Genomic DNA, 16,807 nt, shown 5'->3' with positions numbered 1-16,807 from the left:
GTACTCGGTGAGTACTCGGATTCGGCAATTCATGTAGAAATATTTTTAGGGAAATTATATATGTCAAAATCATAAGTTAAAATTATAAGTTGATTGAAATATATAACAAAATTAGATACATGTGAATACACAAAAGCAAAAAAAACACATAATGGTCTCACTTTGTGAATAATTACTGAAAATTTAATATATATATATATATATATATATATATATATATATATATATATATATATATATATATATATATATATATATATATATATATATATATATATATGTGTAGTAATAATCACATGTGTGTGTTAAATAATAAATCACTAAGTATCTTATACATATTAATCATCGAGTTGACCGCGTTTTACAACACTACTCAGTTTAGTAAGGGGCTAATTAGGGAGTACTCGGGATTCTGTAACTCGCCTCGGTAAGGGGCCGAGTAGCGAGTACTCGGAGGAGTAATCGGTCAACTCGGCGAGTTTTACAACATTGTTTATATCCCATGAACATGCAATATAGCTAATTTGTGGAAATCTAGAACTATTTCAAGGACACATTTGTTTTAATAATATGTTGTGTATAAACATGTAGTAGTAAGCTATAAGTGCAACACAATTTACATAGTTTGTTTCATAGCAGATGGTAATCAAATATAGGGCACTTTCTCTCACTCATTGTGTGATACGAAAGTTTTATATAACTATCTTTTTCCATTTTAGCTTTATATTGTTAGTCGTTTTTATATATTTGTTCAACTTCACTTTGTATTGTGTAAATTAGATTAACTGAATTTTGTTGAATTCTTATGCATATATTGTTTTTTGGTTCAAAATGATTGGTTTATATATATATATATATATATATATATATATATATATATATATATATATATATATATATATATATATATATATATATAAAGCTTTTCACCACTTACTTTATGTATTTTTGAAGCTAAAAAGTTTTATTTGTTGTTAAAACGTTATCATGGACGTCTTAAACAAATAATAACGTCACCGCTTGATTGCACTAATGGGTAGCATAGGGAAGCAGGGTCGAATCCTCATGGACACAGCCTAATGGTCAATGCCTCTTTACGTAAGGCACATACTAGCAAAAACAGTAAATAAAATAAAATGGGGGGTTTTGTTGTGAAATTAATAAGTAAAACAACAATGAAAATAACTAAAATAATGTAACATCTATTGCAGGCACTCGATCTTTCAATGTTTGAATTAATTATGAATGAAAAAAAACCCAAAATTTAAGAGGGTCACAACGTGAGAGGTAGTGTCTCATGATGTGACAATCGACGAAGACGCACGGCCATTTTTAAGGCTCACAACGTGATACATAGGTGTTCGCGTCGTGAGATCAGGCTAACCCTATTCTCGTGTTTATCTCCCTATTTAAGTGAAGTGGGAGGCTAGGGTTTGCATACCCTCAACCTCCATCACCTCCTTCCTGCCTAAAACATTCTTAGCCTTCATTTGTGACCTTAAAGAGCTCATTTGGTGGTTTTTTTCTCTTTGAAGAAGAAGAAGAAGAAGACTCCTTGCGTGCATCCTTTTTGCAATCAAGCTCCCACCTCATTATCTTGTAATACATACTAGATCTAAGATTTATGCTTTCCTTTTCACATATGGGTTGGGTAGCATGCATGTGATACATAAAGTTAGCAACTTTATGGATCATTGAGGCATTTTCTTTTAGTATGAGTTCAGATCTGAAGTTCGGTGTTGGTTTTAGACTCTAAGAATGAGTCTTGATCCTATTATCTTCTTATTGGCCTAGTTAGTGTCCAAGTCATGCATTGGACATGAATGACTTAAAAGCGATAATTTTTTTGGTCTTTAGGGTTGGGGAAGACTCTTTGGAAAGTCTCAAGGAGTGGCTTAAGGGAGTAAGAGCTTAATGTTCAAAGATGTCCAGAAGAGATCTCACGATGTGAAAAATAGCATGTCACATCGTAAGATGTGGTGTTCACGACTATTTTGTCCTTTTGCAGTCATGATGTGACCTATGGGTGGTCATTACGTGACCATTGGCTGAAGTTCACCATGGTTGACTTTTTGGGTCAAACTAGGGTTTTAAGGATGTAGGCTGATAGGGTATGACTTTACTGGTGTTAGGTGGCTCGTTCCTCCTATTTACCCTGTGTGTGAGAGTTGTCGTATTTCTATCTGTTATTCACAAGGTGAGTCTTTTCACTACTTATACCTGTGTGGTAGTATGTATGTGACCAGCTGGGTATTTATTGTTGATTGTTGTTTATCTGAATTGCATTGTTAATAACTTGAGATTTCTGAGAATCCCTAGGGTTGCTAATAACCCCTTAGACGTGTTGTTACTCCATAGGGCATGTTGTTAGCCCACTGAGATTGTTGATAATCCCCAGGGTTGCTGATAACCTATAGTTGTTTATTATGTTGTGTTGTATGGATGTTTTGGGAGGGAGTCACTAAGCTTTATGCTTATAGTCGTGGATTAAATTTGTTTCAGGTACCTTGGATGATCGCGGGAAGACGAATGTGTGACTGTATACTCCGGCTTGCATATCTTTTTATGATTTCCACATTTTGATACTCTGATTTGGGACGGTTGTATTGATACACCTGGGATTTATTGTTTTGGTTTTATGATACTTAGGGGTTTTTGCTGTTGTTACAAGTAAATTCAATAAATTCTACTACGACTTTTCTAATCATGCAATCATCACAATCTTGGTTATTTAAGATGTGTTCTATCTAAGTTAGTACTGAAAACTACTAGCAAGCTCTAGTAATTTCTCTTTTACCTAGTTAATTAACCAGTACAAACTCTTTAGTTAATCCTAACTTTTTACTAACATAATTAAACAAGCTCTTAATCAAGTCAAAAGAGCAGCATTATGATTTGTGTAAAATCCCCAACAATATTTAATAGTTCTCAGAAGCTCGGAAGTGTAAAAATATGAAATTTCAGTTTATATCATAAATAAATCCCAAGATGGAACCAATCTAATACTTGTTACTTATTGCCAATTTATCAAAATAATAAGGGATTTTAACAACTGATTAACAAGATTGATTTAATCATAAACTAGGTGATCAGACAAAAAACAACGAAAATCAAACATTCATTATGTGCAAAAATGAAATAACTAGATAGAATCACAAAATAAAAACCAAGTCTAGTGATTAATTATGTAACATGTACTAATCTTGCAAAACTGAAATCTAGGGTTCTAGCTATACATGGATAAAATCTGATGGAAAATGATAAAAAGAAAATTAAACGACTAAATTTTACTAAACTAATTGAAAGAGACGAACCACAATCTTCAGATCTTCAGAAATTGATAGAAACGGCGAAAAATCGCCTAAAATCGCCTGAAAAGGGTTTCTTTCCGGCTCTCGTCGTCTAGGGTTCAAATAAGAGGATACCTGGTATTTATATACCATACTTGGCAACAAATAAGGATTATGGAAAGAAGCACAACCCGTGCTAGGTAAGCACAATATGTGTTTAGAGGCGGGTGGAATCTATGTGCAGTTAAATGAAGTACCTTGCCAAAAAATGACTTTTTTTAGAAGCATGTGCATGAAGCACGTCTCGTGCTTGGGTGTCCAGGACGTGCTCTTCAGACGCAAAGTAATAATCCTTTAAATCTTGAAAAATCAGAAAAAAAAAATGTCATCAGGGAGTAAGCACGGCCCGTGCTTGCGGAGCACGTCTCGTGCTTGGGCTATACAACTAAAAATATCCAAAATAATGCATTGGTTTGGATCAAGAGGAAAGCACGACCCATACTTGGGAAGCACGGCCTGTACTTCAGGATCGAAGTTTTAAAAGGACTAAAAAATCAAAACTCTTATGGTTAAGTTTTGTAAGTGGAGAACGGCCCATGTTTAGTGAGGCATGGCTTGTGTTTGGTCTTTTTTAGTGTTTTGGCTCCAGATAAGCTCCAGTTATGCTCCAAAGAAATCCAAACATGCTCCAATGAATTCCAAATTACCGCTTCACTCGAAATATATAAAAACAGACATAAAAACATTAATAGTAGGAGAATTTGTACGAAATACATGCTATGAACATTATTTAAACTAATGCATATGTAAAAACGTAAAATGTGATACAAATACTAATAAAAACTACTACAATAGATGCATAAAATGACATCTAACAGTTGTTAAAGTTGTTTATATTTTCATTAAGCTTAATAATTGTAAATAGTTAGAAGTTTATTGCCATGTTGAAAAATAAATGTTTATTTATGTAACCACGAAGTCATCAAAAAGTGGAGTTCAATGTAAAATCTTTTACAAGTTTTGTATGCCTTTCAAAGAATTCTTCGAAGTCAATTTGATTTTGTTTTGTATATAGCTTTTGTAAAAAGTTTTTAGTTTTTAGTTCTTATTTTTGTAAATATTTAAATTGAACCGATGTACATCTTATGTTGCTTTCTAGAATAAAAAAAAAAAAAGAACCAGACCAATAGATATTAGATCCGTCACAATGATATTAGATCTTTCACATAGGAATGATATTCGTTAGATTACTTACATATTGTTGGCTTGGTTAGTATCGATAGTTGATTCGTAACCAACAATTGTGTTATATGGTTATGTTTTGTATGTTTTGTGTTTGTATATAGTTTTGTGTGTGTTAGATTCATTTTATATGCATCTTTTAGCATGTTTTTCTCAGTATTTTCTTATAAAAAGCTAAATTTCTTCGTTGTATTGCTATAAATTGTGTATTTCTCATTATATTCACAGAATGCCCCATACTACTCACTTTTGTTATGATTTTCAAGGCAAATTAGAGCGGGGTGAGAATGCGACACTTTGAGGATACATTCTATGAAGCATTGGAGCTTAATTGGAGTTGGAAACTGAAGATTGATGATGATGATGAATGATTAGAAGCGATTTTAATTGAAGAATTTCAATCAATATGTGAGAAAAAGATAAAACACGATTATGCGACCTCAAAAAATAAGATCATGTTGATGCTTCGAGTTTTTTTGGATGTGAAAATGCTTCTAAAGTTTTATAGAAAAAACACGATTGTTTTTCCCCATTTACATGATCGTGTGTCCCCTTTGAAGTTAGAAGATGGCCTAAAAATAACAACCTACTTCATTAAACTGGTTTTGGTGTGTGTTGAAGAAAACATGGTTGTTTTTTACAAGAACCTGATCGTGGAAATGGCCGATGGATTTTTCTACATATAAAAAGCACCTGATAACCTTTCAGTCTCCTTAACTTGGTTTCGTATGGCTCTGTGGCGAATTTCTAAAGATTATGAGTGAAGAACCAAGATCCAAAGAACACGATTCAGTCTGGTATTTTTATTTAGTAAAAGTTAATCATCCAGTACTTATTTTTATCATTTGTAATTAGGTTTTCTCCATGTCATGCTAAAAATCCTAGATTTCAGTTTCACATCCACTCAACTTTTCGTGCAAGTAATCATTAGGCTTGATTTTTTATTGTGAATTATGTATAGTTTGATCAATTTTACGTTTAAATGAATGTTTGATTTTGCTTTAGTTTTTGTTGGCTACTTGAATTGATATTAGATCATTCCAGTTTACTGATTGTTATGATCTGTAATTGTCCTAATTAATCGATAATAAGTACTACGCTTCCGAGCCTATGCGAAGTATTGAACTTTACTGGGAATTTTACATTGTTATTAATGTTGCTTTTCTAGATTAATTAAGAGCTTATTTGATTAATTTAGTAAAAAGTAAGGTTTAATTCAAAAAGCATGTTTTAATTAAATAATATGATAGAAGAAGACTATTTTAGAGCTTTTTAATGATTTTCAATACTAGTTTAGATAATGCACAATTCAAACAATCAAGTGGAGGGTTATTTGCATGAATAGGAGAATCACCGCAGAACTGAAATTGCTTTTAATCATTTGAATTTTCAAAGTTATTAGTTACTTTGTTATAATTTCTAGTTTAATATTTATTTTAATCATCAAAACACCCCTATTTAATTTACCGTCAGACTAGTGCATGCCTTACGCAAGAAGACATAGACGTTAGGATGTGTCCTTGTGGATTTGACCATGTTTTCTTGTACTACTTCTTAGTGCAATTGAGCATTATTTTTTATACATATTTATTATTTTTTAGACTCTTGCGACGTCTTAACAGTTTGTACGTGTGTGTGTATATATATATATATATATATATATATATATATATATATATATATATATATATCTTTTGCATCCTCGTCGTGGTTTATCACTCTTTCTCCCATTATGGAATGTTGGAAGTTGACTCAAGGCTTGAAAGATGACATGAAGATTGATCAACTGCAGTTGTTGAAGAGCATGGAGAGAAGACTATAGAGAACAGGGTATTCCTTTACCGAAGCCAAAGTGGCATCCACCTTAAATAAATAAGTGTAGATATTGATAGGAGGGAGTTCATACATCTTGTGAAATAAGTGCATACATGAGTGGATGAGTGCTTCAGTGAGTCTGCCCTATATATTGAGATACATGTGCTTTATGCATAAGAGTTAGTAGTGGGTGCCATGGTAACATGACTATGTGCTCTGTACGTCATGCTTGATGAATATTTGAGCCTTATGTGTTATTTTACCTTGTTTTGGAATGCAGTGTATTTGTTGTGCGTATGAGATATAAGTTGACAACTTTTTAATCATAATTATGTTGTTGTGTTGAATAACTTAAGGCATTCTTTCTTTTTATTTGTGTTTGCATAATTCTTTTTCCTTTATTTCTATTCCCTCTCCCATATTCATTTGAGTTTTTCTTTCTTGAGGACATGAGAAGGTTCAAGCTTGGGGAGATATTTTAAATGCATAAAATGCACCTTTTAAATACTTATTTCATGTTTATTTTAAACATTACATATCCTCTTAGTGTAATTTTACATGCATTTTATATTTTCGGGACAATATCCAGGATCCGTGTACTTCTCATGGTTTTTGTGGATGTTTCAGTAGCATTTGAAAGTTGGAACATGATTAGGATGCTTAAAGGAGACTCTCTGCAAACTTTTGGGATTTTTGGAGCAAGATTGAACAAATCAAGATTTTAGAAGATGGAGTGTTCTCTGAATTGAACATGGGGGTGGAATGGTTACACAGGCCATTCCACGTTCGTGTAATGAAGAGTTTAGCAACACAAGAGTTAATTCAGTGCCCGTGTTTTCTCAAGGCAAAATCAATCTGCAGGCGTGTTTTTCCGGAAACTCTCGAATTTGGGCAATGCATCATGGAATGAAAATTAATCATAACAACACACTTTGCTCATTCCATGATCTTGTTTTCACAAGGGCAATTATTCCAGGGGCATGGAATGAGATTTTTGCAGTTTTATAGTTTCCTATCTTCCGTTAAAAGATAGAATATTTGTCATTTTGAAAGAAACTTCAAACAGAGACAAAGGGGCGATTTTCAAAAACATTATCATTAATTTGCACTTTGGAAACATTTAATCTTTGAATTTATATGTTTGTTTTAACATTCGTACTTTTACACTTGTGTTCTAAGTTATTCATGTGTTACTAAATTTCCTTTCATTTCCGATTCCTGAATTCTGAAATACTTGTTTGGATTGCTGTGTTATATTCATCTATGTTTATCTGTTAGTCCTTGATTTGATCTTTGTAATATGTTTGCTTATACTCTTTTCACTTGATCAATTAAATTATGATTCAAATCATTCTTGTTATTCAAATTATGTAATTCGTAAATCTTTTACGATTTGGAATTAGTGACAAAATTTTAATTGGTTTCAAATGAATCAAAATAAGTGTAGTCAAAGAGTAAATGCTTTTACATTCCTGAATATAGGAGGAGTATTGAACATTATTGGTAATAATTGCATAAAGCTTAAAGTCTTTTTAGTAATTTAGTTTAAGAACTTGTTTAGATTTGATTAATTAGATGAAGTTCTACTTAAAGATCATATTTTAAGTAAAATATGTTTTGCAATTTTAAGATATTAGACATATTAATACTTAAATTACCAATCTAGATTAAACATGAATTGATATCACATCTTTTTCTTAAACCATGACTAAAAATTACTTATAATCACATGATTTTCTTTTATCATTAATATTATTTACTTTTTGATACATATAAACAATTAAACTATGATCATAAATTATTAATAATCATATGTTTTTTGATTTAGCAAGATGATTGTCACTTTTAGATGAACATAAAAACTTAAAACGTCACAATAAAATACTTATAGTTACTACTTTTGTTTCATTTACTAAATGATTAATAAACACCGTCCTTTGAACACATAAAATAATTTATGTACCCATATGTATTTGCTTTTAACCATATCATATTCATGTGACCAATTTAACTCTATGATTTAGACAAATAAATAATTGTTCCAAGAGATCATATATGTATCTATCATCTTATATAAAAACAATCACACATATATTTTCAAAATCAAACAAATATCATGGCAGTTGGTCACATTTGTTCACACTTTTCGACCTTGGCTAGTAAATGTCATATTTTTTATCTTAAATCGTGGCTAAAAGTTTTGAAATACTATACAATGCTCATATAAATCAATAAAAAATGTAGCTTAAACTAGGTTAAAACTGTATTAGCAACGTTTAGCCAATGAAATAATCGACGTGTGACACAGTTGTTTCAACCAAAATGTAAATATGTCATTTTTGTACTAGTATTTTAGTTTGCTTTGGGATAAATTAAGTTTGCAAGTGATGGTATATATCGAAGTGTGTCGCTTTTAGATTTTGGCATATTTATGAACGTTGTTGTGAAAGTCGTCGTCTTATCATTTAACTTAGGAATGAAGTTGTAGCTAGAATACCTCTTGATGAAACTTAATCCTATCATGATATTTTGTACTCCTTATATTTAGATCTGTATGGCTTCTTCATCTTATAATCCCTTCATTTTGTCGGTAGTTTCTTGCTCATTTAAGAAAGTCGTTATAACATATAACTTATGTTATAATATAATGTAATAAAAGCATGATGTTTCCTCAATTGGCATTGCTAAGGAACTTGCAAAATATAACATGGAATTGCCAAGATATCACTTTAAATGCCAACCAGAAAGGACATGAATGAAAACCGCTTAAACTATATAAAAAGGTAAAAAGAACCACTTATATTATTTATGAAAAGTTTATAGGTATAAGTTATATTTAGCTCATTTATATATATTTTTTTATTGAATGTTGAATTATAACATTTTTAATTCATAAATGAGTAGGGACAACATCCAATGCAAATTTTAAAAATATTGTGGAAAAAGTAGATATTTTGAAATGAATATAGAACCCGAATAAATTTTAAATAAACGTTGAATGTCTTGAAAGAGAGGAAGGATACTAATCCCTCGTCTCTATCTCATTCTCTATCTCTCTCTAGGTCAGGAAACCCAAATGTAGCTACTCTGCTACGTACCACGTGAAGTGCTACCATGTTTCTTCTTTTCTCTCTCATCACTCACATATGGTCCAAGCGATAAAACAATGCATCTGTACAAAAGCATCGAGTGCTTCTTCACAACCTTTCTGTCCAACTTTTTCTTCTTCACCTTCATCACGACCACCACCATCCCCATCTTTTCCACCACCCTTGTGCGATTACAGCATCACTATCACTTAACATGTCTACTATTCTTGAAGTTCTTCATCCAAAAAATAACTGATTCACATCTAGTCATTGCTAAAAATAGCATACACTAGTAGCCTCCCCCACTCCCGGCAGGGATATGGAGCATGTGGGTTCTTCTAGAAAACATGAGTATCTTATTATTGATCCAAATAAGGATGATGGTCATGAGATTCCTAATTCAAGTCATCAAGAAGAGCCTCCTTTGTTTTTGGGATTCCCTTCACCTTTTTTTGATGATATCGATACTATTCCAATACTCGCAAACAACCATACCCATCAACACCAACGCAGCTCCCCAAACAAATGCTTCAACATCACTGAACCTACGCCTTCTGAATCGAAACGTCTAAAGAAAAGAAATGTTGGTAAGAAAGACAGACACAGCAAGATACATACAGCGCAAGGTCTTAGAGACAGGAGAATGAGGTTGTCACTTCATATTGCCCGAAAGTTCTTTGATCTCCAAGACTTGTTAGGGTTTGATAAAGCCAGTAAGACCATTGAATGGCTTTTTTGCAAGTCCAATAAAGCTATCAAAGAAGTCGCTGACAACTTTGATTCAAAACATACCAACCAAAGCATGACTGAAGTTATCGACAGAATCGATTGGCGTGAGTGTGAAATGGGATTAAGCAACGAGATCAAAGTTGCTGCCAACAAACCGAAGAACTATCAGGAGGTGGAGATCAAGAACAAGGAAAGGAAACGAACTCAAAATAATACTTCTTCTAAGGATACGAGGGACCAAGCGAGAGCAAGAGCAAGGCAGAGAACAAGAGAGAGACTGATGATCAAGGAACTTGAGAAATCAAAGTTTTTGTTTGAACGAAACCCTAATGACGAAATTCACAAATTAGGGTTAGGGTACATGGTAAGCTCTGATAATCAAAATATAGATAAACTAGGGTACACGTCTATTGCATCTGAACCCGTCCAACAACAGTCATTGAGTCCCTCCGATTTTTCCAGTCCGCATCACTTACTTCGAGAACTGCAACTGGCCAATATTAATGATGATATATTAAAAAGTTATTCAGGGAGCATTGTGAGCGAACCTGCTTATTGTACCACATTGATGAACCACAACCCTCCTGCAGGTTGGTTAAATTCCAGCTTCGGATTCATAGGAGTTCCTGGAGAATACGATGCTGACAACATTATACCTGAGTCCTACAACCAAGCAATTGTGCCAATAACTGATTCTTTGACAGGTGATCATATTAATTATGAACAAAACCCTAGCTCATTCTTTATGTCAACCACCAACAATTTCCACCATTTCCAAACTCAAAACCAAGGCAAGTAAGCAAATTCCCCTGAAGTAGCAAGATCACAATGCTCACCTGACGATCCTTCATCTGGGTTTCTTAGTTTTGTCTTTGTTTTAACTCATTTGGGATTCTTTAGTCTAAATCTATCAACCAATATTTGTCAAAACAGATCAACCATGTATCAGTATAGTTAATTTATTGTGTTTGTGTGTGGAATATAATACAAACTGGATTGTATTTAAGTCGTCTTCTATTCCCATTTCGTTTTTTTCCATATATATTTTAAACATCATCAACTATAGACCTGGTTCAATTTTATAAATAGTGTTTTAGTACTCTATATTGAAATGTATGGTAACTATTTCCGGTCATAATTTTCTTTGTTGTTTGTCACTTCTAAGACATTAGTATTTTAATGATTTATAAGTGGAAAAAAAAATGGTACAACAAATGTTAAAAAGTGTATATATCAGATACACATGCATATGTACCAGCAGAAATAGACCATTGCACATGATATGTTGAGTGATGTGATCATCATCAAGCACAAAACATCATTAATTATGTCCAAAAAGGGTGAATTGACCTCAACCAATATATAAGAGTAATATCATCTAAAGAAAATTATATATACCGTACTTTTTTTAACAGCAAGACGCTAGGAATTAAGTACAAAACGTTCAAGCAAACAAGTTTTGGGATTAATACACCAATCCAAACCAATCAATAAACCAGTGGAAAGCTACCCTTTTAATGTCTACTAGCCAGGTCCTTACTGGGAAAAAACATTTATATATACCTGACTAAAGTCAAACTTATCATACTGGGAAAAAAACCATCAATTAGATAACGGTTGGTTCGTGACATATGACTTCTACCAATATACTTTTGCTCAATTTACTGGTAATTAATTTTCTTCTCCATCATGTATTAATTAGTTTTCTCAACTTGCATGGTGCAGTGATCATATAACTATATAAGTATCCATTAATGGAAAATTTGATTAATCTGACAATTATGACAACAAAATTTTGTTTCAAAGGGTGTTATGGTGGTCAACATAAAACATTTGCTGAAAATCATCAATTTGAACATTAAGCTAGCCTTTGGGTATTTAATCAGCCTACATGTCTCTTAAAAATGTTATCTTGGTACCTGATAGTATCTCATACAGTCATACCAATTTTTCTTCTGGCTCTCATTGTCCTCAACAGATTGTCATGCATCATGCATGTGTAATGGCAAGAACTCCTGATTCTGCTAACTCCCTTAAAAAATAAATTTGCAACAAAAGGCTTAGCTGACAATAGTAGAATTTGAAAGAATCATGTATATCATATTGCCAGAAAATGAAGCAAAGGGTATATTGAGCTTGTCTGATTAACATTTCAAATTTATTAAGCAATCATATAGTTTCACTGCTGTCTTTATTTTGAACGGATTAATTAGAGTCATGTGTCATGTGGTGTTCCTAATGCATATTATATATATATATATATATATATATATATATATATATATATATATATATATATATATATATATATATATATATATATATATGTGTGTGTTCAAATGTTTCTCACATCTATTGTGTGCTAGAATGCTCCAATAAGAATTTAATAAAAATTATATGTATATTAACTGATATCCATACTTATAATTTTTTTTATGGAAACTAATTAAATTCGTCATTAATGCTAACAATAATATTCTTTCAGAATGAATTCGTATCTAGAAGAATGAAAATGTATTCTTGCAGAATGAGAGTGTATTGTAATAGAATACACTCTCGTTCTTCATATTCAATGCAACTTTATTGTATTTCAAGTGAATGAGTTTTGAAACAAAAAACGAACTCATAATTAAAACTTAGATGCGAATTCATTCTGAAAAAATGTTATTGTTGACATTAATGACGAATTTAATTAGTTTCCATAAAAAGAAAATTATAACTATGGATATCATTTAATATACATACAATTATGGAAATCATTTAATATCTATATTTATTTAATTTTACAAAATTCCTATTGGTGCGTTCTAGCACACAATAAATGTAAGAAACACATTAAGCTAGCCATATATATATATATATATATATATATATATATATATATATATATATATATATAATTTACTAACTTGGTTTGCTTTTGTACCTAGGTTTTCGTTTTAAGCATAATAATCTTTTTTATGCAAACACAATATATAGATGACAAATGCATATGTAGTTATCTACTAACCTTTGGCGAGTGTCAACTCCATTGAAGATCTTATTATTCGTTCGGAGAATCCCAACTTCTCTCCATTCCAGCTGGTCAAGTTTTAGTCAGTTATAATAGCTTTTCTATGGGTTATTTGGTCTTATAGAAATGACTTGTGTTTTAATGGCAAGGCGGAAAGCATTCATCACTTAGTTGTTGATGTTTTGTATTTGATAATGCATATGTATTCTATATGTTTATATGTTTATGTATTTAGTTGTTAGCCCATAGGTTGGATCGACTCAAGGCCCTGTATTGTGATTTCCTTGTATATGTATTGTATGTATTTGGTTGTTTAATGAGAGATCTCTTCATGAGAATTTTACCCAATTACATGGTATCAAGCCTCTTCTTTCTCTAAACCTTACGACATACCCTACCTTTTTCTTATCCTTCACGGTGATGCAACCTTATCTCTCGTTCTTTTCCCTCTATTTCTCATGGCCACTCATAAAACGTATGGTATCACCAACATCCGCACCACAGTTCCACTGGTCCTAGATTTGGAACGACATAACTATGATTCCCGTCGGGAATTATTCTTTATCCATTGTGTAGGTTATGGTGTCGATGCTCAGTTAACCTCTTCTGTCAAGACTCCAACGACCCTCATTGATGTTGAATGGTCATGAATTGACCAGATGGTTAAATCTTGGATCTATGGTACGTTGTCCTAAACACTTCTCAACACCGTTCTCAAGCAAAACACTTCTGCTCATGTACTTTGGAACAACCTGGAACAATTATGCCGATCTAACAAGGAATCCAAGCCATTCTGGCTTGATAATGAAATTCATGATATATCAATGGGTGATTAATCCGTTGTTGCTTATTGTAAACGTATCAAAACCCTTGCAGATTCATTGGTGAACCATGAAGCTTATGCCTAGGAGAAAGCTCTTATGATCTACACGATTAATGGATTGTCTTTTAAGTACGACTACATTATTAATCTGAGCCGACACATCTTAACAACACCATCTTTTTTAGATGTTCGTTCCGTACTTGAGGTTGAAGAACAACGCATCAACTAGCACTGACCTATTTAGCCTCATCACTCTGACAATGCCTCCTCTCCGACCCTTCTCTAAATTGTTGCATCCCGTGGTGGTTCCGACAGTAACATAGGCAGGTACTCACATCGCGGTAATGGTTGTGACAATATTGGTGGTTATTTACAACAAAACAACTGATTTCCTCAACAGTAGCGTCAACAACAGCATGCTCACAATACAACCCCATGGACTCCACTCCTGGGTTTTGCGTGGGGTCTTATTCCCACCGGGTCCAACCCTCCCACGAATACGCTTCTTCCAACTTCTGCTCCTACCCAACACAATCAACCGATCCAACAGCCTTAGCGCAACTCCAATCCACAGACCCATGTCGTCACACAACCCACATCATCTGATCAAGCCAGGCAACTCCCTCAGTTATTCAATGTTATGAGTCTTGATGACCTGGACAATGGTAGGTGATATATGGATATAGAGGCCACATCTCACATCCATGAAAACGAAGGTATATTACACTCTTCACGTTCCTCTCATAATATTCGTTTGTTATGGTTGGTAATGGATCATCTTATTAATGTAACTAAGACTGGTTCCTCTCCGCTCCTTACACCGTTGATCCCTATCGTATCCTTCATTTGCATAATATCTTTGTCACCCCTAATATAATAAAAAATTTAGTATCCATGTTTAAATTTACTAGAGATAACGATCGTTCAATTGAATTTGATGCCTTTGATTTTTATGTGAAGGGCTTCAAGACTAAACAGGTTCTTCTCCAATGTGATAGCTCGGGTGATCTCTACCTAATTACAGCTCTATCTCATCAAGTGTTTTTTGTCCTCGATTCGTCCGTTTAGCATCAATGTCTTAATCACCCCGATGACAACGTTTTTTAACAATTAGTTTCTGGTCATTTTATCAGTTGAAATAAAAAAGTCCAAACATCTTTGTCTTGCTTGTCAAGCAGGAAAGCATGTTCGACTTCCATTTACTCTTTCAGATTTTAAGGTCTCTTGTCCGTTTGATATTATACATTCTTATGTTTGGATATATCCTTTGTTGAGTCATTGGTTTGAAATATTATGTTATTTTTCTTGATCAATATTCTCATTATGTTTTGGTGTATCCTTTAAAACAAAAACATGAAGTGTTTGATAAATTTGTTCACTTTTGTGCCTATGTTTGTACCCACTTTAATTGTGAAATTAAAATTTTCCAATGTGATAATGGGGGGGGGGGGTATAATGATGCTAAATTTCATAATCTTTGTCACACTCACGTTATTTACATGCATTTCTCATGTCTGTATATATTTCTCAAAAAAATGGCAAATCCAAGTGTATGTTACGAACTATCAACAACACCGTTCACACTCTTATTTTGCATTCTCGTCTTCTTCCCACCTTTTGGGCAGAAGCCCTTCATATGTTGTGTCACGTGTTGAATATCCTCCCCTCAACCACCATCCAAAATCAGACACCTCACTTTAAGCTTTTCGACAAGCACCCAACATATTCGCAACTTAAAGTTTTTGGATGCCTTTGTTATCCCCACCTCAATCTAACACACAAACTCGCTCCTCACACCTCTCCTTGTATCTTTATTGGATACCCAATCCATCATCAGGGTTATCGGTGCTATGATCTTTAAACTAAAAAAATCATCATCTTTCGCCACGTTGTGTTTTACGAGACCATTTTCCCTTTTTGATCACTCACTCCTAATAATCCTCTTTCTTATGAATTTATTGATGAACATATGGATTACTCTCTTATTGCTCATTCTCTCCACACTTTCTCGTCTTCCGTTGATCCTAGTGTTACAGCCACCGCTGATCCGGTAGCTACTTCGGTTGCTGCTCCGACAGCACCTTCCTTTCTTCCCATTGTTGTCGCACCCATCGCAACCCCCTCCTATGATGTCTCATCTATTCTTGCAGTCCCTGACATATCCAACCACCATCCTATTCCACCTTCAAGTCAACCGATGACCACCCAAGGAAAACGTGGCATTGTTAAAACTGTTCATCAACTTAGTCTTCTTACTGAAACTCAATCATGCATACCTCAGTCTTATTTACATGTGTTAAATGATCCCAACTGGTTATATGCGATGCAAGAAGAATATGATGTGTTAATTGCCAATAAAACATGGATTGTTGTACCACGACCACATGGAGCTAATATTGTTCGATCTGTATGGTTATTTAAAAAGAAACAGAATGTGGATGGTTCTCTTAATAGTTATAAGGCTCATTTGGTGGCTAATGGTAAAAGTCAATGTCCGGGTATTGACAGTGATGTAATATTTAGCCTAGTTTTCAAACTTATGACTATACGTACAATTCGCAGCTTAGCTCTTTCTCAATACTGGCCCATTAACCAACTTGATGTGAAGAATGCATTTCTTCATGGCCACTTCCATGAGACTGTTTACATGTACCAACCACCTAGATTTCATGATTCGAATCACCCTAATCATGCGTATCTCTTTCAAAGGTCTTTATATGGCCTCATGCAGACGCCTCGAGCCTGGTATCACTGGTTTGCCGAGTTTGCTACCTAGATTGGTTTTCGAAAGAGTCGTTGTGACTCG

The 16,807-nt window shown here is 33.4% G+C and overlaps 1 protein-coding gene across 1 annotated transcript; it reads left to right on the top strand.

Annotated features, from left to right (window-relative positions):
• The first annotated feature begins 9,413 nt into the window (after positions 1–9,413).
• LOC145132460 (uncharacterized) lies at positions 9,414–11,156 on the top strand. Its single transcript, XM_079067240.1, has one exon. The coding sequence runs from the start codon at positions 9,756–9,758 to the stop codon at positions 10,962–10,964; it is 1,209 nt and encodes a 402-aa protein (XP_078923366.1). The 5' UTR covers positions 9,414–9,755; the 3' UTR covers positions 10,965–11,156.
• The last annotated feature ends 5,651 nt before the right edge of the window (positions 11,157–16,807 follow it).

The sequence above is a fragment of the Lactuca virosa genome, chromosome 8, assembly GCF_052849685.1.
Source record: "Lactuca virosa cultivar CGN04683 chromosome 8, Lactuca_virosa_CGN04683_v6, whole genome shotgun sequence".
Classification (NCBI taxonomy): domain Eukaryota; kingdom Viridiplantae; phylum Streptophyta; class Magnoliopsida; order Asterales; family Asteraceae; genus Lactuca; species Lactuca virosa.
This window is presented reverse-complemented; position numbering and strand designations above follow the sequence as displayed.